Below are 22,203 nucleotides of genomic sequence, written 5' to 3' on the forward strand. Positions count from 1 at the left end.
GCTTTAAAGTTTTTCTTATTAAGAATAAATATAAAAAATTTTGAAATACAGGGTGATACAGCAATTAGGTGATATTTGGAGGGCTGGGAATGGTCACCCTTCTTTAGGAATGGCTGAATAAGAACAAAATCCAGCAAGAAGGAACAGTACAAGCTGGGAGATAAAGCCGAAAATGTTTACCTAGGCAGGATGTAAGCACTGAAGCACAGTTCCTGAAGACAACAGGGTGGAGCCCATCAGGTCCATTTACGTTGTTAGTGTTAAGGCCAGTGATGGCAGAAAATGCATCAAATGAAGAATTTTTAATGAGAGCCATGAGGACGTTAGTGGGAGGAAATGATGGAGGAACAGCACCTGGATCGTGTAAGGTGGAATTGGAGGAGAAAGTCTGAGCAAAGACCTTATCAGTAGAGGAAAGAGTTACATAAGCCATTAAAGTGGAGAGGTTTTTGCCAAGATACCAGAAGGAGAAAGAAGAATTTGAGTTGGAGATGTTCAGAGCATTTAGCGCGAGTGACATAATTTTAAGCAGAGCAAAGAACAGACTTAGCATGATTCTAGGCAGAAACATAAGACATGAGATTCAGGGGTCCATTGGCTCTGGCACCTTTTGCAGGCCCTCTCGTTGTTGTTAACAGCACTAGAACAAATGTGATTAAACCAGTGCTTTTTTGCATTAGTCACAGGACAAGAGAGAGTAACGTATGCTTCCTTGCCCGAGAGAATAACCTCGGTAACGTACAAGGCATACTCAGATTACACTCGGCCATGGAAGCTATAATCATTCCAAGGAAAATCAAATCAGTACTGCCTGATGGCCTCCCATTCAGCAGCTTCAAAGTGCCATAGCTGCTTCATGGGAGGGTTCACAGGTCTTACTGGAGCGACAGGACAGATTAAGTTGATAATATTGTGATCAATGAAACCCAATGGAGAGAAAAGATTAACAGCAAAAGCAGAAGGATTAGTTGTAAGCAAGAGGTCAAGTATGTTTGAACTCTCTCCAAGGCTATCAGGGATAGGTAGGGTGCTGCAGAAGCTGTTGTAGGTCATTAAGTATAGAAAAGATGTACGTTTGTTCACCGGGTTGATAAGTGAAAGAAGAGGAGAGCCAAAGGTGGTGGTGAACATTGAAAATACTTAGAATGCAGATTTCAGAGAAAGAAGAAATTGATTGGATGTGTTCCATCTCAGACATATGATAGTCGAAGAATTTTTCATAGTCAGTAGAATTAGGAGATAAGTAAACAGCACAGATACGTTTAGTTAGAAAATTACAGGATAGCCGAAGTCATAGAGTAGAGAATTCAAAAGATTCAAGTTCAGGAACACGAGAGCAAAATATGGTGTTTTGTACATATACACAGCAGCCATCTTTGGATTTGAAATGAGTATAGAGAAAGTAGGACAATACAGACGGGGGTTTTGCTGTCAGTTGCCTCAGACAGTTGAGTCACAGTGAGGAACAGAATTGAGGTTTAAAGAAGGAGATGTGCTTTTCAACAGACAGAAAGTTAGAGGAAATGCCACGAATGTTGCACAAATGAATAAAGGGTTCAGACACTGATTTCAGGCACCTAGTTTAGTCGTCATAGGGAAAGGGGCCGATGGTATGCGACTTTTATGGTCCCTGCCCTTCCGTAGGGGACTCCAAGGCTGAGTGTTGAGATGCAATTAGAAAAAAAAAATGAATTGGAAATGCAGTGTGTAATATGGATGTACGTGGGTATTGACGGTTAGAGGAACTTGTATTGGAGAGAATGTTTGCCTACACTCTGTGTTACTCTGTGTTACTGAAACACTGTAAAAGTTCAGCAGCGAGGGATGGTCAAAGGTATGGTCCCGAGGGCTGATGAAAAAGGAGCTCAAGCCCTCCCTGTCATTAGTTTTGCTCTCAACTTGGGAGTACCCTGGGAATAGAGTACTGGTGATTATTGATATAACGATGATGATTATGTTAGGTTGGATCTGTGTAAAAGAGTTACCTATAATAATACAACTATTCCTGTATCTGTCATTTTAATGGCTCTTCAGATGTTCCTCCATGTACGCAATGTGTAGTAAATGTATCAGCAACTGTACGACTGTGTGTACAGTTAGCCTAACTTCATATGTAAGGTCTTAAGTGTAAACGTGCCTTTAGGAATAAGTTTTCATCTGTTAAAGTTCCTGCAAACTACAATACGGAAGATTATGTAAACGTTTTTCATGTGCGCAGAGCGTAACAGTTTCTTCGTTTGAGCTCTTTTGTTTAAACCTTTCTTCTTATGTGTGTTCGGTTGTGTTAACATTTCTTCAAAATGTGCCCCACAGTTTGACGTCTTCTTTATACGTGTGCTATTTTGTGTGAAAGTTTCTCTATGGGTGTGTCTTCAAACAAAAGTTTCAAGGTACGTGCCTGTTACCTTCTCTCTCTTAATCATCATTCCTTACTCTCCTCTCGTTTCCAGTTTACTATAAATCTCTCTCTCTCTCTCTCTCTCTCTCTCTCTCTCTCTCTCCCCTCCACCAGTTCTCTCTCCTTCACTTTGCTCGTGCCATCAGTAAATCCCTTTTTAACTTTTATCCTAGGCTCGTAAATACACACTCTCTCTCTCTCTCTCTCTCTTTCTCTCTCTCTCTCTCTCTCTCTCTCTCTCTCTCTCTCTCTCTCTCTCTCTCTCTCTCTATCTATCTATCTATCTATCTACAGTATCTATCTCAAAATTGGATTTGGAATTAAGACCAACAAGAACCATCATCACAATGTTTTGAGAAGGTTAATTAACCATTCATGTCTGATTTATCATATCAGTTGTTGCTTCAAACAGATGTTACTCACCTGAAGATAAACTTCTCGAGATGGAAGAGTTAGATATAGGCTTCCATAACTTCCTGTCTACTAGGGGATTCTTCTAAGTTAAACAAATCGTTTGATAGTTGAATAAATAAACCCATAATGTGCCACTGAGGTGAAGGGGTTAAGTGCAATACAGGTTAATTCTGTTGACCAAGTATGTGGAGATGTCCGATGTTTGAGTAATGGTAGTTCTGATTTACTCTTAAAAATATGATGTTGCGCCCTAATAAAAAATCTCGGGCTTTCGGTAATTTTTCCAGGCTATAACAATAGAATTTTTTCTACCTGGATTCCTGGATCTTGGGATCCCGGGAGAGAAAATCTGGCTTATAGCAGATTCTCCTGAATTCACAAACTTTTCGGGCCAACTCATATACTCTCACAAAGACGTAAATACTCTTACATAGACTTACTCAGGTATACAAAGCCTCACACACTCATGAGCTCTTATTCAGGTTCAGGGCGGCACACACGGACACACAATCTCACAAACAAACATGGACACACAATAATTTACGCACTCATAAACCCTCATGTAGACACACAAGTTCTCTCATAGTCTCGGAGAGACATATGGGAGAAATGGAGTTCCCCCGAGCTAAGCCCTGTATTGGACTATATAGCCCCGCTAGGGTTACAGGAGCGAGCTACCACTCCCAGCACGGCAGCCCGGGCGAGGCTCGAACTCGCAATCCCCCGATTACGAGTCCGGCGCGCTACCACTGTGCTACCGCGCTCCCCTCGGAGAGACATAGAAAATCTAAAATAATTATCGTCTCTCTCTCTCTCACTCTCTCTCTCTCTCTCTCACACACACACACACACACACACACACACAGTGATGGATAGACAGATTGATCGGTAGATGGATAAATATATAAATAAATTTATAGTTTATTGACCACATTATTGTTTACAGAGCACACAGAATATACACAGTATTTTGTAATTACAGTGTATAAACATCTTAACATGAACATTACAAAAATGTTTATGCAGAGATTAATAGACCTGAAAGGTATACTGTATGAAAAGTGTTCACACTGCAGGCAGATGTGTGTCTTTAAACAGTATACAAACATTCGAACTATCAAAAATTGAACTGTAAATTCTTAGAATTACATAAACTGTTTTACACATTACATCCGAGACTAGGCTGTCTCAGAGTAAGTCTTCAATCGCGTTACACACACACACACACACACATATTGCTATCTTCGCCATCCCTCACCCCATTCCTTATCCGCTCCATTCGCCTCCCTTGCCGGCCGGGTCTTTAGCAGTACATTGCTCTCCCTCTCTAATCTACGGTTCGCTTCGTCCAACATTTTTCCGCAGCAGACACATTCGCCTCGTAAGTACCACACGCATTCAACCGCTTCCCTTTTGTTACCGGGACTAAATTGACTTTCACTGATCCCGGCTACTGTTATCTTATTTGTCTGTCTTCTTTAACATCACATAAGTGTCAACTTTTGAATACTCATGTTACTTTCAGACTGTTATTCAGTGGTTAATTTTACGTTCATTGATCCTGACTATTCTTACTTCTTTAAATCTCATAGCGTTAGGGTTAGTCCCCTTTTCACTGCTGAGTAAACCCTTCACCTAGATAACAGTTTTTATATATTTTTCTTACTACAGGTCAGCTTTATTCTACCTTTTCAGTAGTTATTACTACATTTTGAGTAGGCGGGTTATATGCAGCCTTCATTAATCCCTTCACAAACAAAGACACTCCATAAGCTGAATTAAATCGTTTGACGGATGCCTTGCTAAAAATTAAAAATACATCATCCTCATGAAAAAGCTAATCTTGTAGCTCTGAGATCACAACCCCTGAGTAGTAGCTTCACTGGCCTTACATCCTGTTAGGCTGCATTCTTGTTACCACCAAACGATTTTGCTCAGATCAGGAGAAACATTTGAAGGATTTGATGTGAATTTATTAACACTTTCAGAAAGATAGATCCGTCCTGAGGTGAATATAATTGTAAGTAGGAAAGAAGAATAAATTAAAATAAGATATCCTCTGACTGGCAAGATTAAACACTTCATCATGGACGGGGGAGGGGGGAGGTATGTATCTCGTCCATGCTAAAAACAGATGAAGAACAATTGTTTGCCGGTAGCACTAATATAAAATTAAAGATGCCATTTTAGTGTGCGGGTTGATGGAGAGTTAGCCTTTCGCTGGGGGGATCTGGCCCTACCTCAAAATAATCGTTCAGCGGAAACAGAGACACGGTCTGTTATAGTCACCATAGTGAATGACATATGGAGAGTCTGGCTAACTCTTCACTGGGGAGGTTAATATAAGCTCAAGCAAACCATCTGGGGTAAAAGTAAACAAAATATGATAGCCATCACAATAAAGGGGTTAATGGAAAGATAATTAAATTCCTTCACTGTGATTGTCTCTCCGAGCCTGAAGAAAATCATCTGGTGATAACAACAGTAAGAATGAAAACACTCGTCATTGCAAGGACAGGTTTAACGGGGCGTGATTCTGACCCCTGCATTAATGGGATCTCTTCTAACCTGAATGAAGCCGACCGGAGATAATAAGAAAAAGGAAAAAAAAAAAAACATTGAACATAGTGAATGGGTTGAGGTAAAACGTTTGTTTTCTCTTAGCACCTCGTCTGGTTAATACAGCTGATTTCCCAAAGTAACTTACTGAGACTACTTGTATATCGCTTTTGCAGCCTCTTTCTTTGAAAACCTAACTACAAACTTGCATTACCTTCACTTCTCTCTCTCTCTCTCTCGCTCTGTGTGTGTATATATATATATATATATATATATATATATATATATATATATATATATATATATATATATATATATATATATCTTTCGCAGCCTCTTCTTTTGATAACATCACTATGAACATGGATTACCTTCACTTTTATCCTTTCCTCCTTCTCTTCTTCTTCTTCTTTTTCTTTTTCCTCTCTTTTTTCTTTTACTTACACTCCACATTACCTACATTTCATCTGTCCTCCCCTCGATACTACCTTTCTTCTGGTATCTCTGCCTCCTCCTCCGTCTTCTCCTCTTTTTCCTTTATTTCTTCCCTTCCTTCACAATTGTTTTCATTTTTATTAAGCTCCCCCATACATATGTCGCAGCTTATTGTTTTGGTACCGATAATTATTATTTGTTTTCTTTGCACTTTTTGAATCAGATCTTGATGATATTATACAGGAAAGCACCCTAGGGTAACCCAAGTACCTCTACCAAATGTAAGTGGCCCTGACCTATTTTTGAAGGTTATATACTCATTATGGTGCAAAAATTGCCTACCGGTAGTTGAAATTGATAAACCTCAGAAACTCATTGAAATACAGCTATTTGGATGAAAATATTATGATAAAAAAGTTTGCTGAGAATTTTTGCTGAATATTTTGCCCTTTTGCTAAGTTGAAGATACGGAATTCAAATCTTCTCAGTGTTTTATTTGTAATACTTTTTAGGGAAAACCACAAAAGCTGTAAAGCTGTAACTTTACAGAAATATAGCAGCGGTCCCTCTTATTATGTGAAAGGAATATGGTTACAGTTAATCATACAGGTAGCTAGTTATTGAGACAAATGCAAAATTTACCCATGCTTCATTTATATCTTCCACACCTTTGTCTTCAGATCTTGTTGATATTATCCAATAGGCTACCTTAGATTAATCTAAGTACAGTAAATGGTCTAAATATGAATGACCTTGAACTACTTTTAAAGGTTACAAACTTATTAATGATGCCAAAATTTCATGCCTTATATATCATATATAGTTATGGCGAAGCTTCCTTATTGTGGCAACAATTAAATAGGTAACTAGTTTACGTTCTTTTCCTCCTGCTGTTCTTTTATTCTTTTCTATTCCTTCCTCCGCCTACTCTTCTTTCTCTTCTTCATTTTGTCCTTGTTCTCGTCCTTGTCCTCATCCTCGTTCTCCTCCTCCTCCTCCTACTCCTCCTCCTATTATCTTTCTCCTGCTCCATCTTCCCATTCTCTTCCTCTTTCTCCTGCTCCTCCTCGTTATTCTGTCTTTTCTTTTTTCCGGTTCTTGCATTGTTTTCTTCTATTACGTACTCCGTCCTTTCGTTATCCTAATTCATTCCCAGTCGTGAATCTTCTTTCCCTTTTTTATTTTTTCTTCCATTTCTTCTTTCTTTCTTTGTATCTGTCTCTCATTCTTTCCCATAATTCTGTTTTCATTTCCCAATTTTATCTCCTCATTTCAACTTCTTACCGTCTGTCCCTCATTTATATCTACATTTTCGCATCAATCCTGTATTTTCATCACCCTTTTCTATTCTTGCTTCCATCTCTTCCCAGTTCTTCCTTATCTCTTCTACCATCGCTCACTCCCCTTGTCCTTCCCTACCTGTCCTTTCTTTCCTCCTTTCATTTCTCCTTTTTCCCCTTTCCTCTTCCTTTCATTACTCCGTCTTTCCTCTCTCTCCCCATCTCCCTTTTTCGTTGTTGTTGTTGTTGTTTGAAGAAAGTCAATATAACATTATGTCGATTCACCACATGTTACTCAGATTCAAGCTAGAAGACTCTGTTCAGCTGCGGATGAGTCACATGAGCCCCATCGTGGTCCTCACAGCTCTAGAATTTTATTGCATTTATCGGCAGACATTTCTATACAGATTAAAATCAGTCCCCGGAGACTGAGTGTTTGGCAGGCGTTTATATCACAGATTTTTTTGTTTTTAATAAATCGTGTCTCGCTTAATTACTGAATCGGAAACTGGGTATTTATTCATCATGTTACTGGTACCCTAAAAATGTCGTATAAATATTTTAAAAATAAATAAAATTCATAGAAATTCATAGTAGGCTGTTGCTCATAACTAGTTATTTTGTTGAAGTTAACAAGTAACATGTTGTTAGTATATATTTGTTTTCAAACAGAAACTTCACTAGGTTTCATAGTCTCCCGCTGTGAAGTAGGGCTGCACAGTTTTGCAGTGTTTGTTTTATTTCTCCTTTCCTTTGTCATCATCATTTTTCAGTACTTCCCATTCTGTCCTTTTTCTCTTTTACTCACATTTCCAAAAATTTTACCTCTTAAAATACCCTCGTATTTCCCCCTTCCTTACTTTGCCCTATTCCATCCCCTCTCCCTTCCCATAATCTTCGCATTCCATTTTCTTTTCCTTCTTATCTTTTTCTTTCCCCTCCTCCTCCTCCCCTTCCCTTCACCATTTGCATTTTCCTTCAATTCCCTCCTTCTCTTCATCATTCTTCTTACTTCCCCCCCCACCCCCTCTCAGTTTACCCTCTCCTTCTTCTCCTCTTCCCTTTCATATCCTTGTTCTCCTCTCCTTATCCATCTCCTTATCCTCCTCCACTTTGTCTGTCTCTCCCTCTTTCCCTCCTTCCCTTCCTACCTCTCATGCTTGATTATTGTCTTGCATTCTACTGTTGTTCCCTTGCTGGTCAACTACCCATTTCACCATCCTCTTTTCTCTCTTCCCTCACATCCTCACACCTTCACTTTCTCCTTGCCATCTGTCTCTCCTCTCTCCGCTTCTCCCTCTCTTTCACTCCCCCCCCTTTCCCTTCATCACTTGTCTTTCCTTTCTCGGATCCTCAAGTAGGTGTCTTTTCCCTTTGCGGAGTTCCATTTTCTCTCTTCTTTCTCCTGAACCTCTACCTTCTCTCCTCTTTTTATCCCTACTACTACTACTACTCCGTTCTCTAACACCGTCATTCACCTAAGTGTTATTTTTCTGCTCCTCCTCCCCCACTTTTCCTCACTTCCCCTCCTCTCTTCATTCCGGGTGAAACCAATACTCTCTTTCCTCCGTTCTTCGTTTCCTCCTAACCCCTTACAACTTCTCTTCCTTCTTTCTCTTCCTCCACACACACTCCCACCTTACAAAAAAAAAAAAAAAAAAAACGTAAAATATATCCCAGACTCACTAACGTCAGAACCAAACTTAAAATTCTCGACAAACTTCCCGTCAAAAAGTAAGGTCGCAGCCGTTATAGAAGAGAGAGAGAGAGAGAGAGAGAGAGAGAGAGAGAGAGAGAGAGAGAGAGAGAGAGAGAGAGAGAGAGAGAGAGAGAGAGAGAGAGAGTATTATTTACATCTTTGCTCTCATCTCATGACCTTTCAGGTTTTGACAGATACGGGACCAGATTTCTCGATCTTAGGTTTATTTCATGTTTTCTCTTTAAAAAAAAAAAAAAAATGTAGAAGTGACAGCTGAAGGAAACCTAAAAGTGTGAAGGATGTAAGTGGTAGATTATTACTCCATGGGAATCAGTAAGGACCAGATGGAAAGAATATTTTGAAAGCCTGATGAATAGGAAAAGAGAGAGCAGAGAGGCTGTAAACATGACTGGTTTGAAGGGGTGCAGAGAAGGAATGCAGTTTCAGGAAACTCGACACCTCCACAGGTGAAGAACCCCGTGAAGCTGCTGAAAAATGTGTGAAAGCAGCTGGGGTTGTTGCGGTGTATTCAGAAATGATTAAGTCTAGTGGAAAGAGCAGAATGAAATCCTTGTTGGAGATATGTAAGAATGCATAGATGAGTGAATCTGTGCCAGTAGAGTGGAAAAAGGTTGTGTTTATACTCCTGTACAAAAATAAAGGTGAGCGAAGTGGGTGCAAGAATTATCGTGGCATAAGCTTGAGTGTTGTAGGGAAGGTATATGGAGGAATTATTATAGAGAAAGTTAGAGAGATATCAGAGGCCCTAGTGAGTGATGAACAGGGTGGCTTTAGGAGTGGCAGAGATGTGTGGATCAAATATTTGCAGTGAGGCAGATAGTGGAGATGACTTGTGAAAAGAACTATAAGGTGTTTATGGTATGTATTGATCTGGAAAAAGCATATGACAAAGTAGACAGAGAAGGACTGTGGAAGGTTTTGCGCATGTACTGTGTAGATGGTAAGCTGCCAGGTGCCGTCAAGAGTTTTAATGATGGTAGTGAGACATGTGTAAGGGTTAATGGGCATCTAAGTGAATGATTCACAATCAGTGTGGACTTGCAACAAGGTTGTGTGATGTACCCATGATTGTTCAATATATATATATATATATATATATATATATATATATATATATATATATATATATATATATATAGATATATAGATAGATAGATAGATATAGATATATATATGGTTGGGGTGATGAGAGAAATAAAAACGCGAGTGATGGAGAGAGGGATGACCTCGGTAATGAATAGCGATGGATAGAATATTCAAATTTTTTGTATGTTGATGATGCAGTGCTACTTGCATATACAGGACAAGAACTTGGTAGACTAGTGCAGAGTTTTGCTGGTGTCTACGAGCATTGTGCCTTGAGAGTAAATGTAGAAGAGAGTAGAGTGATGGTAACAGAGAAAGAAGGTGACTCCCATTATTATGCTACAGTGAATGAAGAGAGACTGAAATTGGTGAGAGAGTTCAAATACCTGGGTACAGAGATAGAAAAGAGAGAAAAATATGCAATTGAAGTGGAAAGTGGAGTGACATAAGGAAGGAAAGTAGCTGGTGCTACGAAGGCCCTGATAAGAAACAGAGGCTTCAGTGTTACAGCTGTACGAGGCTTGTATGAAACAGCGTTAGTGCCCACTTTTATATATGGATGTGAGACTATGGTGTGGCATGAAAATGAAAAGTCAAGAGTGAGAGCAGTGGAGGTGAGACTGCTAAGTGTGGAGTACTGAGAGTGGATAGGATGAAAAAATTGTGATTCATGAAAGATGCAGAGTGAGGAAGTCTGTGGACACCAGAACTGAAGAGAGTGTACTGAGATGATATATTCATAAGTGGAGAATAGATAACAATAGAGTTGTGAAAATGGTATATCTGAACGAATATGAAGGAGGGAGGAGGTGAGTTAGGCCAATGATAAGGTGGAGGGATATGGTGGATGAGCGTGTGAAAATGAGAGAAATGGAAGTTGGTGAGGCTAGGGGACTGACAAGATATTGAGCTGGCTGGGTGAATTGCGTGAGAAGAAGAGCATGATCAACAATTTCGCACCCCTTTTTAACATAACAACATTAGGATTAACTCTATTACATATGTTTATGTGAACCCCCAGACTCCCAATGACGTGATTCATGGTCTATGGGTGTTTCCTAGTAAACGCACATTGACACGAATCGAGTGACAAAGCAGAAAAAAATTCGCCAAAAATTAAATTTTCGGCCGATTTGTGTAAAATTTTGGAGAATTCTAGCAGGCCAGTCTCTCGTCCACAGTAAATACTTGGAAACACTGTGACTGCTCTGATGGGACAATGCGCATCAGAAATCCTCAGTATCTCATGACCAGCTGGGCTGATGGATATCACTGCATCAGTCATCCCTTAACCCCTTAAGACCACAATTGTTTCAGGCAGGGTACCTCCCACAACCGCAATTTGAGGATGTTTTGGCGACTTTCATGAAGGGCAAATTGACTGTGTTCTGGCTAAAGAGGAAGAATTTACATACCTGACAACGCAATCCATACCCCCTTAGGCATAATGGTTACCACAGAATCGTGCATCAAAGGTAAAAAAAAGTTTATGATAGTTACCCTCAAAAACAATTGAAAACATGAAAATTTTGATAACTACCTATTTATCTTATTGAAACACGTCATTTCAAAGTGTTTTGTCACACCAACTATGAAAACAGGTGTATATAGGTGTGGAGAGATTACTAGACTGTGGGGAGATAAAGTAGGCTGTGGAGAGTAGGCCTATAGATACTGGGGTTGGAAATAACCAGCTTTTCGCATGAAAAGAAAGCACTTCATTGTGTTCTGTAACATCTACCATGAAAACAGGTGTGTATGTAGGTGTGGGGAGATAACTGGTGTGGGGAGTAGGCCTACAAGGCCTTGGTGGTACTTAGGGAGAAAAATTTTGGCAACAACCAAATTCTCTTGTGGAAACCCTCCATTTCAATGGGATTTGTCATACTAGCCATAAAATCAGGTGTGTATGTAGGTGTGGGGAGATAAAACAGGTATGGGGAGTAGCCCTTCAAGGGCTCATAGTCATTCCAAAACTAACATAGATGCAAATAAATGTTTATAACCATCAAGGACATCAAAATAAAGTTGAATAATGCTATAAATGCATGAATAAGAAAGGAAAGCAATAATTTGTTTCCGATTTCTCTTTTTGCTGTCCCAACTTCTCGTTACACATTTATCACACCATTACAATCATCACATTATCATTACACTTCATCACACTTATCATTAAAGTTTCGGCAACAACCAAATTCTCTTGTGGAAACTCTCCACTTCATTGGAATTTATCACACCAGCCATGAAAACAGGTGTGTTTGTATGTGTGGGGAGATGAAACAGGTGCGGGGAGTAGCCCTACAAGGCCTCATAGTCTTTTGAAAACTAACACAGACAGACACTACTCAGAGGTGCTAATCTAGGCAGGTAGGGAGAATGAAAAATATATAATAATAATAATAAGATGAGTTGTATGTAGTACAACATACAGCATTCTCCAACTACGTACGTACAAAAACTGGTAGGTACGAATGAGAAAATTAATGAACAGAATGGGGTGTAAAAATTTGGGAAGAAGTAGAAATAATATGAAACAGGTACAAACATCAGGCCTGACACTCGGGGGCCTGTTGGGGGTTGGAAGGGTAGTGAGGGACAAGGAGGGAGAGATGGGGTGGGGTTTGGGTGGGGGACAAGGCTAGCAGGGAGGGAGGAGGGGCAAGAAAGGGTGAGAAGAGACGCAGGTTGTTGTGGGAGGATAGATGCAGTTGCGTGGAGGGGTGGGAGAGTGATGGGGGACAAGGATGGCATGAGGGAGTGGAGTAGAGGGTGGTATGGAGGCAGCTGAAAGGGGGGTTTCCTCCCACCGCCCGGGTTGGTCCGATCCCCCCTCACGCCACATCAGGGGCAAGTTCTTATTGGCCTGAAACCATGTACGTCATAATCGGGGTGGAACAAGCACTCCGCAGATTTTTACAGGCTGCGTTCAATTGATGTGATTAGGCATTTTGGCATAAAACTCAAATTGCATCAATTGATGCGATTAGGACTTAAAGGGTTAAACTCCTCAATTTTCCCCCCTCTCACCTGAGGCAGAAGCCATGATTGAAATATTGTGATTGTCTAGTGTTTTTGACTATACTGTGAAGTGATTGTGTCTATGGAACATAGATATATTGTCTGTAAAGCACTGGGTCCCAGTATAAGCCGTTAGGCCTAGAGGGAGGAGTCAGGTTTGCTATAACGGGGTTTGCCACTCTGCTTCACCTTACCCATAAATGATGTGAGTATTTTACCTATATAGTGAAGCCAATACTTATATTGTGTGAAATATATAGTGCCTGGATTAGTGAAATGATTGACCTACCTTAGCAGGCATTATGTACGCCATAGAGATACGCTGTAGTCGCTAAGGGAACAGGCGGTCATGTACGCCATAGAGTCAGAAAGGGAATAATAAAGAAGGCTGGGATGGAATCATTGTGACAGTGTTTTATATTGCGTATGGTTTAGTGTGAAATATACTTATAAAATAGTGCAGCGAGTGTCCATGGAGAAATATTGCGTACATTGACTGACAATGCAAACCTAGCCCAAGGATCAGAGACAACAAATGTGCCACACAACCAAAGACTTCAGTGAAAAGGTATTGTGTGAATCTCAGACAGTGCTATGATGTGTATGGTTTACTGTTTTTTTTTTTCCCCTGGAATATTTATTACTCCTTTAACCGAGGGCCATTTGAGTGTTCCTCTTGTATTACGGAGGTTAGTCTCTTGGCCATGGAAGTATTCATTCTTTTCTCTTGTCCTCTGTCTAATGCTAAAAAAAAAAAGTTAACACACGCTTATCCTAATGTTGTCCACAACAAGGAGAAGGCCTACAAAAGGTGTCAGAGGCAACTGACCCCTGAATCTCATCTCTTTTATATGTTTCTACACGGAATCATGCTATGTCTGATCATTTCTCTGCTAATAATAATTTCATGCCTTCTATATGCTCGAACTCTCCAACTCAAATTCTTCTTACTCTGTCTGGCACCTCTGTAAAACCTTTGTAACAACTTTACTTTATCATCTCTCCTTCCTCTTTTCCACTGTGATGGCTCTGTAGCTGTTTCATCTACTGATACAGCAGATCTCTTTGCGCAGAGTTTCTCCTTCAATTCTGCCTTAGATGATTCCAGTGCTATTCCTCCATCATTGCCCCTCTCTGACTTCCTCATGGCTGACATTAAAATTTCTTCAGATGATAGTTTTCTGCCATCACTTGCCTCGACAGTAATAAGGCATATGGGACTATTAGGATTCCTCCTGCTGTCCTCATGAACTGTGCAACATGCTTATACCATGCCTAGGTAAACTCTTTTGCCATCGTTTGTCAGCTTGTACCTTTTCTTCTTGCTGGAAGTTTGCCTACTTTCAGTCTGTCCCAAAGAATGATGATCATTCCCAGCCTGCCAGCATTCTCCCAGATGCTTTAACCCGTCACGTCCCGAGCATTTCCGCACCTATGACATCCCCCAGTCCCGAGCCTTTTTGGAAATTTTTTTTTTCTTATGAAACTTCCGCTTAGGTCGAGAAACTATGGAAAATCTTGAAGAAAGTTGTCTCTGCAGTCTATAAGTGGTCTATACAGGTGCGGTTTCCCCCCGCAGGTATCGTATTCTGTAATGGGCTGGATATGCGTAAACGTTTTCTATGGTAAGGAGTAATGGGACAAACAACACACAACACCTCTACATTTATTGAATTTGTACTAATAAACAATAACAGTAACAATATAATGGATTTCAGACACATATATAGGAAAAATAAGCATTGTACCATCGCGCGAGCATAGCGAGTTAGGTCCGAGTCGTATCATGCTATCTGCTAATTTTCTGTTATGAGTCTACCGATCATTTTTTCTACTTGTATACTTCTGTTTCAATGACAGTTTACTAATTACAACTGTTTGTAAGTGATTTCAGATGTTTTCATTCATTTTGATGACATGCAGCATAAGTTTAGCGCACATCAGCTTAGTAAGCGCACTCGCTATGTCTCGTATTTCAACATACCAAATTGTTTTATCACTTTCTAATTATTTTCCCATTTACATAGAACCTTTCCCCCACCACTGTGAAGGTTTTCAATTATTTTCATTCATTACGAGGGCATTTAGCGATATGCTAGCGCCTATTCACGTAGCAACCACGATATCAAACACTCGTGTTTCATCATCTACTTTATTTATTCACTCCAATTATATTTTCCCACTTACATTACACACGTTTACACCCCTCCAATGCACTGTACATACTTACTGCCATTATTTATTCAAGTGAGCGTGAGAATATCGCCTGAAAATACCCTCGCAAGGAATGTTACGTCATACATAATACTCACACACTTATATACTAATTCACGCACACACTTATATACTAATTATTCACTTTATCACTTGCTGACTTTTATTTTGACTAATACGTGCCTTATTCATTCGACTAGGCGTCAGGAAATCTTATCTTTATAGACACGCTATGAATATTTGACTTAGGAAATACATCATCATATACAATAATTTGAACTTATATTATACCAGTAAGAATGTCACATAATAGAAAATATATAATAAGGGGCCGTATTTATTGCACTGAGCGACAGAATATCGCATCAAACAACCCTCTCTATGTAAGTTTCAACTTAGGGCAGATTTATATACTTACACCCAATGTTTGCACTTATGTTCTGCCCGTAGGCACTTTATACTAATATTTGGCGATCCACATGACTGATTTTTTCACAGAGCGTCTGTCTGTCGCATTTACATCATAATTTCTGCGTCCTTTCGCAATCACACCATGCTAAAATTGCAGCAACGTGTGGTATTCACTAAAACATGGGTGAATACACAGACCCACGTCACACTGCACGCACTCATAGCGGGTGTCCTTCCTCTGTGTCGTGAGTCGCACCTGGGAATTACTGCACACGTGACACCTGCGCTGGGGCCTAGGTCTGTTGGGCTGGGGCGGGATAGGAGTGGGGAAATGGCGGGCGGATATTCTCTGGGGAGTGTGGGTAATAGGGGCAGTGCGGGGGAGCTGTTGGGGCCTTTCAACCGCATATTTTGCAAAGATTTCTCGTGTGAGCTCCCTCACAAACCCTTCAAAGGTTTCCTGAACTCCTGTGGTCATGGCGTGAAGGTGGTGGCAATTCAGAGCAGTGATATCTAGCAAGTGAAAGAACAGTTTCTTATACCACTTCATCGTGGTCCTACACACTCTACCGTCGATATCATGGAGTCTGACTGGTCCACGAGGCGCATGTTTATATTATAGTCCATGACACATTCAGGTTTCCAAACACGACGCCTGCTCTCGCTATGGTAATCAACAGAATCAGTACGGTGCATCAAGGGGCGGTGAACCGTGGACAAGAGGCTTACTTCTCTGTTGTGGTTCCACATTGTTGCAAGGATGTTGTTTGCTTTGAAGAAGACAACCTCACTCCTTGCAAGTTTCCGCCCTACCTTGACCATGTGACGCCGGTTCACCTTTACGGTTCCACATACTCCCGTTTCATGTCTGTGAAGATAACGAGCGAGAAGAGGGCTAGTGTACCAGTTGTCGAGGTAGAGAACGTGACCACGATGAAGGTAGTCTTGTATCATCGTCTTTTCCACTGCTCCAGAAAGTCCTATACTTCGATCTTCTATTATGTCTGTCTGTGCACCGGTGTACAAGACTATGTCTTGCACGTATCCAGTCCTACAGTCACACATAACAAAGATCTTGAACCCAAAACGGTGCCTTTTGCTGGGTATATACTGTCTGAATGAAATATTGCCTCTCCACAACACGAGACTCTCGTCTATGACGAGATCTCTATAGGGATAGAATGAGGATCGAAAGGTTTGCCTGAGGTGATCAAAGACCAGCCTAATTCGCCTCATTTTGTCCGTGTTGTTTGTATTTGCAGGGTCATTAGCATCATAAAAATGGAGGCGACTTAGAATTTGTTGAAACCGATTACGGCTCATCACTTGACCAAATATGGGGGTAAACATAACAGGGTCCCTAGTCCAGTAAGCAGGAATTCTATTTTTTCTTATTATACCCATCAAAAGGACAAGGGCAAAAAATAAGAACATTTCTGGAATGGAGACAGGGTAATCATAAATCATTGAATGCCTACTCCTTGCTCCCAATCTTTCACTTTCTAGCCGCTGGCCGCTTGCAAACAGGTTTGTTTGAAGCACGATCTGATCAACGAAGGCCTCACTGAAAAACAGGTGGAAAAAATCCAACCTGCTTGAATTACAGTGAATACCTGGTGCAATGCAGCCAGATCGCCCCTGCTCAGTGAAGGGGTGAATGAGGGGAGAAAATCACTCCCATCCTCCCAATCCCACGACACAAATCCCTCGTCCCCATCACCGCCTTCGTCTGGGTGGGGAGGAGATCCTGGTTGGGGAGGTTGGGGAGAAGGAGTATGGAGGGCTTCCCCACTGTCACTCCTCTTCCCTCTGCCTTTACCCTTTCCCTTTCCCTTACCCTTACGGCCTTGAGGAACATTAGGGGGCTGTGGGGATAAAATAGTTTGATATTGGGGAGCAGAAGACGTGCTGGGGAGTGGTTCCTCCCCACCTTCCCCCTCCATTACCACACCACGTGCTCTCTCACGCAACCTTGCTCGACCACGTGTTAGGGGATATTGGGGAGCATAAGACGTGCTTTGGAGTGGTTCCTCCCCACCGTCCCCCCGACCTCACAACCCCACGTGATAAGGAACGCACCCGCACTGGCCCACGTGATCCACTCTGCCGCCTCACACTGCGTAGGGAGAGCAATGACTCACCCACCTCACTCTCACTTTCCCTAATCCCAGGAATGTCCATTTCACTCCCCACTCCCTCCACTTCACTTCCTACCGCCCCAAACAGAATGCTTGGCCCATACCTGCTTAGACGACGTGGTGTGCGCTCTGGGCCACGATGCGTAATCACCTCCCGCCCATACCACGTGGCAGCACGTCCCACGTCTCCGTCCTCTTCCTCGTCCTCGTCCTCGACCTCGAATTCGGCTTCCAAGGCATGCTGGGGATAGGGATATGACATACCACGTGCCTTCTTTGCCTCCTGCCCCTCTCTAGCAGCACGGTAAGTCACGTACTGCCGTTTCCTTGGTGACGGAACTTCCTCGTCACTGCTGGTGGCTTCTTCCTCGTCTGGCTGCACATAATCTTTGTCCATCTCCTCGTCATCCAGTGGGGAATCACTGTCGCCGGTAAAGGTGTCCAGGGCGACTTGAATTTCGCTCTCTGAGAGACCTCTCTTAGCCATGTCTGAGCAGGACCGTGGCTACCAGGTGAGTGGACGAGCGGCGGGCTAGCGCGGGTCGTGCGGGGTCGCCGAGTGTCCCCGCCTGGTGGCAGGTAGGGGAAGGTCAGGCGAGGGTACGTACCGCAAATCAAGCGCGAAATTTGAAAATTGTCGAAATTATGCACATTGCAATTGCACGACGTACTGGTACGTCGCCGGGACTGGCAAATGCAAATCGTGGTGACGTACCCATACGTCGTCGGGACGGGGCGGGTTAACGTCCTGTTTTTCAACAGTTTTTAAATCTGTTTTTAACAAAATAAATTTAAAGCACTTTTCCTATTTTGACCCTTCTTCTGATGGTCATTACTTGTGCCGTCAGGGATGGTCTACTGGCGATTATCTCACCTTCTTTTCAGACACTTGGTCATCCTCCATTCGGGACTTTGGCAAAAGCTTTGCCATTGCACTTGACACCTCAAATGCCTTTGAGCGTGTCTGGCATGAATGTTTAATTACGAAACTACCCTCTTACGGTTTCTATCCTTCTATTTGTGCTTGATCTCTAGCTTCCTTTCTGGTCGTTCTATAGCTGCTGTTGTAGACGACCACCATTCTTCTCCTATAGCTATCAATAATGGTGTTCCTCAGGGCTCCGTCTTATCATTAACGTCTCTTCCTTCTTTTCATCAGTGACCTTCATAGATGTACAGCTAACCCTATCCACTCATACACTGATGACTCCACCCTTAACCTTTACATCTGCTACTTGCAGCGTCCATCTCAGCAGTTACTTCAACAGACAAGGGATAAGGCTATGACACACCTAATGCCTGACTTAGCTTATATTTCAGATTGGAGTAAAAGTAATCTTATTGTTTTCAATGCATCATAAACTCAGTTCTTAAATCCTTCGACCCATCAAGCTTTTCTGCAGGAGAGTGCTTTAATTTTTAAAAACATCCAGTTCAAGCCTGCATCAACCTTGCACGTACTTGGGGATTCATTCGCTTGTGATTTAATTTGGAAAGATCATATGACCTCTCTTGTAAAATCTGCTTCCAAGAAATAAGTTGTGGTATGCCGACTCTGTGCTTTCGTTACCCCTGCATAGTTGTTGACTTTATACATGGGTTTTATTCACTTCTCTAAAGAGTAAAACTCTCATGTGTGGGGAGGCTCCCAACATGCAGCTCTTCTCAGCAAGGTGGCGTCAAAGGTTTTCATCTTATTAATTCTCTTCCTCTTACTGGCTTCCTTCAACATGTTTTTTTGCAGTACTGTTGCATTTTTAATTCTTTTCTGTCGCGACTTCAGTGGTCACTGTTCCTTTGATCCTTGTGCTAGCATCCTTCCACCACTACAGTGGATAGGTAACTCCCTTCTAGCAGCAAACTCTCATCCCTTATTTGTCTAGCTCTCTAAAGCAAGAGTTAACCATTACTCACAATCGTTCACGTATGTAACAGGTCAACTCTGGAATAGTCTTCCTCTGTACGCATTCGCTACTTCCTATGACCTTCAGTCTTTTAAACACATTGTTTCCAGGCATCTCGAAATGAATGGACCTTGAATTTGGCTCTCTGTTATCTTGTTTTTAATTTTTCTTGAAGCGAACGGTATTGCCGGCTGCTAGCTTTTGGTTCCCTCTCTCTTGCATTAAAAATATATATATATATATATATATATATATATATATATATATATATATATATATATATATATATATATATATATATATATATATATATATATATATATGACGGCCCGTTATCTTCTTAAATCATATACTGTAGATACTGTTCTCGCACACTTTTCTCGGTCATGCAGTAAAAATTGATCGTCATAAAAAAAAAAGTGGAATCTTATATAATTACCTCCATAGATTCAAGGATGTAATCTCAACATTATTCTAGGCAAGATCAAACGAATTTTTGAAGTTTAGGAATGAATTATGGAGGTGGATGGTTACCCTTTTCACTGGTGTAAAGAAATCGTCTGGTCACAACCAAAAGTTATAAAATAGCTTTATCGTACCAAAGAAAAATAGAAAACCCGGCAGCCTGCTTAGATACTTTAACTTGCATTTCTAATTATAAGGTACGAAATTTAGAAAAACTCTGAAATTAGCACCGTCACTACAATGAAACTTGATAGGGCTCTCATACTAACATCACACAATTTTCTTCGGCTAATTAGAGAATATTTGCACTGGATGTCTAGAGCAATTTCATTAATACTCATTAAAACTTGGAGAGATGATCTGTATACCTCTAGAGGTCTCCTTCGATGCATCAAATTGGCTTTCAGTAGCCTAATGCAGGAATTATGAATTCATTGTACTAAACAGTTTAATGAAAATTCTTGCATGAAAAGGTTGTGTTGGAGGCACAATGTCGCCCCAGTGGAGGCAGGCAAGCAGGCAACCCTGCAAGCCTGTGGCAGTCAGGACATAAACGTACCAGTGGAATCTGGGTATGAAAGATGTGGATCAGACCATACTCAGAAGTGTTGTCTCAGCAGCTGTATGCTGCCCACTGGGGTTTTTGACATAATGTCTGTCTGTTTATCACCCTGATTATCTATATGTATAATTATCTGCCTATTTATCTATCAAACCACTTATCAGTTTGATTGCCTCTCTGTCTGTCTCTATCAGTCAATCTGTCTATCGATCTGTCTCTCTATCTACTGTATAATCTGACTTTTAATTCAAAAGAAAGTGGACACTGCCAAATAGCCTTAACTCCATCTGTTCCAGCTGCGAGTGATGGAGATTTGTTAACCACTTCAGGGTTATGACGTATGTTACATAATATTATCCATACCACGAGGCATAGGAGATACATTTTGTTGTGATGAAATTAGAAATATTTGAGGCAGTCTCTTCAGTACGATGATATCCTTAGCCCTGTTGGAACCCAGCGTCACCAATGAGTGATAGCGTGCTGATTTTAAAGAAATATCGAGAGTCAAACCTGTCGTGAAGCCCGTAGGTACTTTATCAGCTTCAGGTCAATATGCAGGCACACGAAGGCCAATTCGCTAAGTATCTACCCCACAAAGTACATTACGCATTCTAGAAAATTAACCATTAGAGAGAGAGAGAGAGAGAGAGAGAGAGAGAGAGAGAGAGAGAGAGTTTCTCTCTACGACATGCTAGAGACACGCAATCCAAAGATGGCTCATTTCATTGGTAGAAACGACAGACGATTTTCTTCAACAACGTGGAGGCCTCTGGTGGTGAAAAGGTTAAGCTGCTACCTTCTTCCAACAAACTCGTCGTTTGCAAGTACACAGTCCCAGACAAAATTTCCCTTAATTTTTCACCTCATTCTTTTCACTATCCTCTGCTGTCAAACCAGAGAGGGGCTTGGTACATTTCTATATTCACACAAGATTCTATTACATATAAAGCGTCAGGAAGAAGAGATACGAATATGTCAAAAGTTAAATTAGACGCAGTGGAACGGCTTGCGATTTTTTTTTTCCTGACCTAACCTTCTGGAATTCATTAATTCATCAATTTGATAAAAGAGTTCTCATGTTTTAATGTTTCTCTTTTTCCATCTAAGAACACCACTATACTGTAGTTCACTCATGTTAATATTGTGTTTGTTAATGGCATTATGCAGCTCTTATTCATTGGTCAGTTGCAAGCCAGTGCTACTGAAGTACACAACGCATACCACCGCCGGCACAGTGCAAGTGACTCCAGTAGAAAAGAAAAACGGCAGTGAATAGATGAAAAGACGAATCTAACAGAAGCTAGCTTAAAAACAGAAAAAAAAATGTATAAAGATTCATGTAAAGAAGCACACCACTTATTTAGGCAGGCTACCAACAGTGTCCTCTCCGTGGTCAATATCATCCGCTGTGGAGAGCAGGACATCAGGTTGTTCTGGAGGGCCACTGAACAGCACTGTCGTTACGCCACACCTCGTTATTTCGCTGTCAACCATTTTCACCGCTGAACCTCGTTATCCCGCTGTCTCCCATCTTCACCACCATACTTTGTTACCTTGCTGTCTCCCACCTGCACCACCATACTCTGTTACCTTGCT

The 22,203-nt window shown here is 41.2% G+C and overlaps 1 protein-coding gene across 1 annotated transcript in view; it reads left to right on the forward strand.

The window, feature by feature from the left end:
• The window catches only part of LOC145414990 (uncharacterized), a 91,977-nt gene extending 70,094 nt beyond the window's left edge, over positions 1-21,883 (forward strand). The window contains exon 6 of the mRNA XM_080284410.1: positions 21,793-21,883. Within this exon, the coding sequence (XP_080140536.1) occupies positions 21,793-21,883 (91 nt within the window). The remainder of the gene's footprint in view (positions 1-21,792) is intronic.
• The last annotated feature ends 320 nt before the right edge of the window (positions 21,884-22,203 follow it).

This window comes from Coenobita brevimanus, chromosome 101, assembly GCF_032717465.1.
Source record: "Coenobita brevimanus isolate Jiangsu-jjx chromosome 101, ASM3271746v2, whole genome shotgun sequence".
Taxonomy (NCBI): domain Eukaryota; kingdom Metazoa; phylum Arthropoda; class Malacostraca; order Decapoda; family Coenobitidae; genus Coenobita; species Coenobita brevimanus.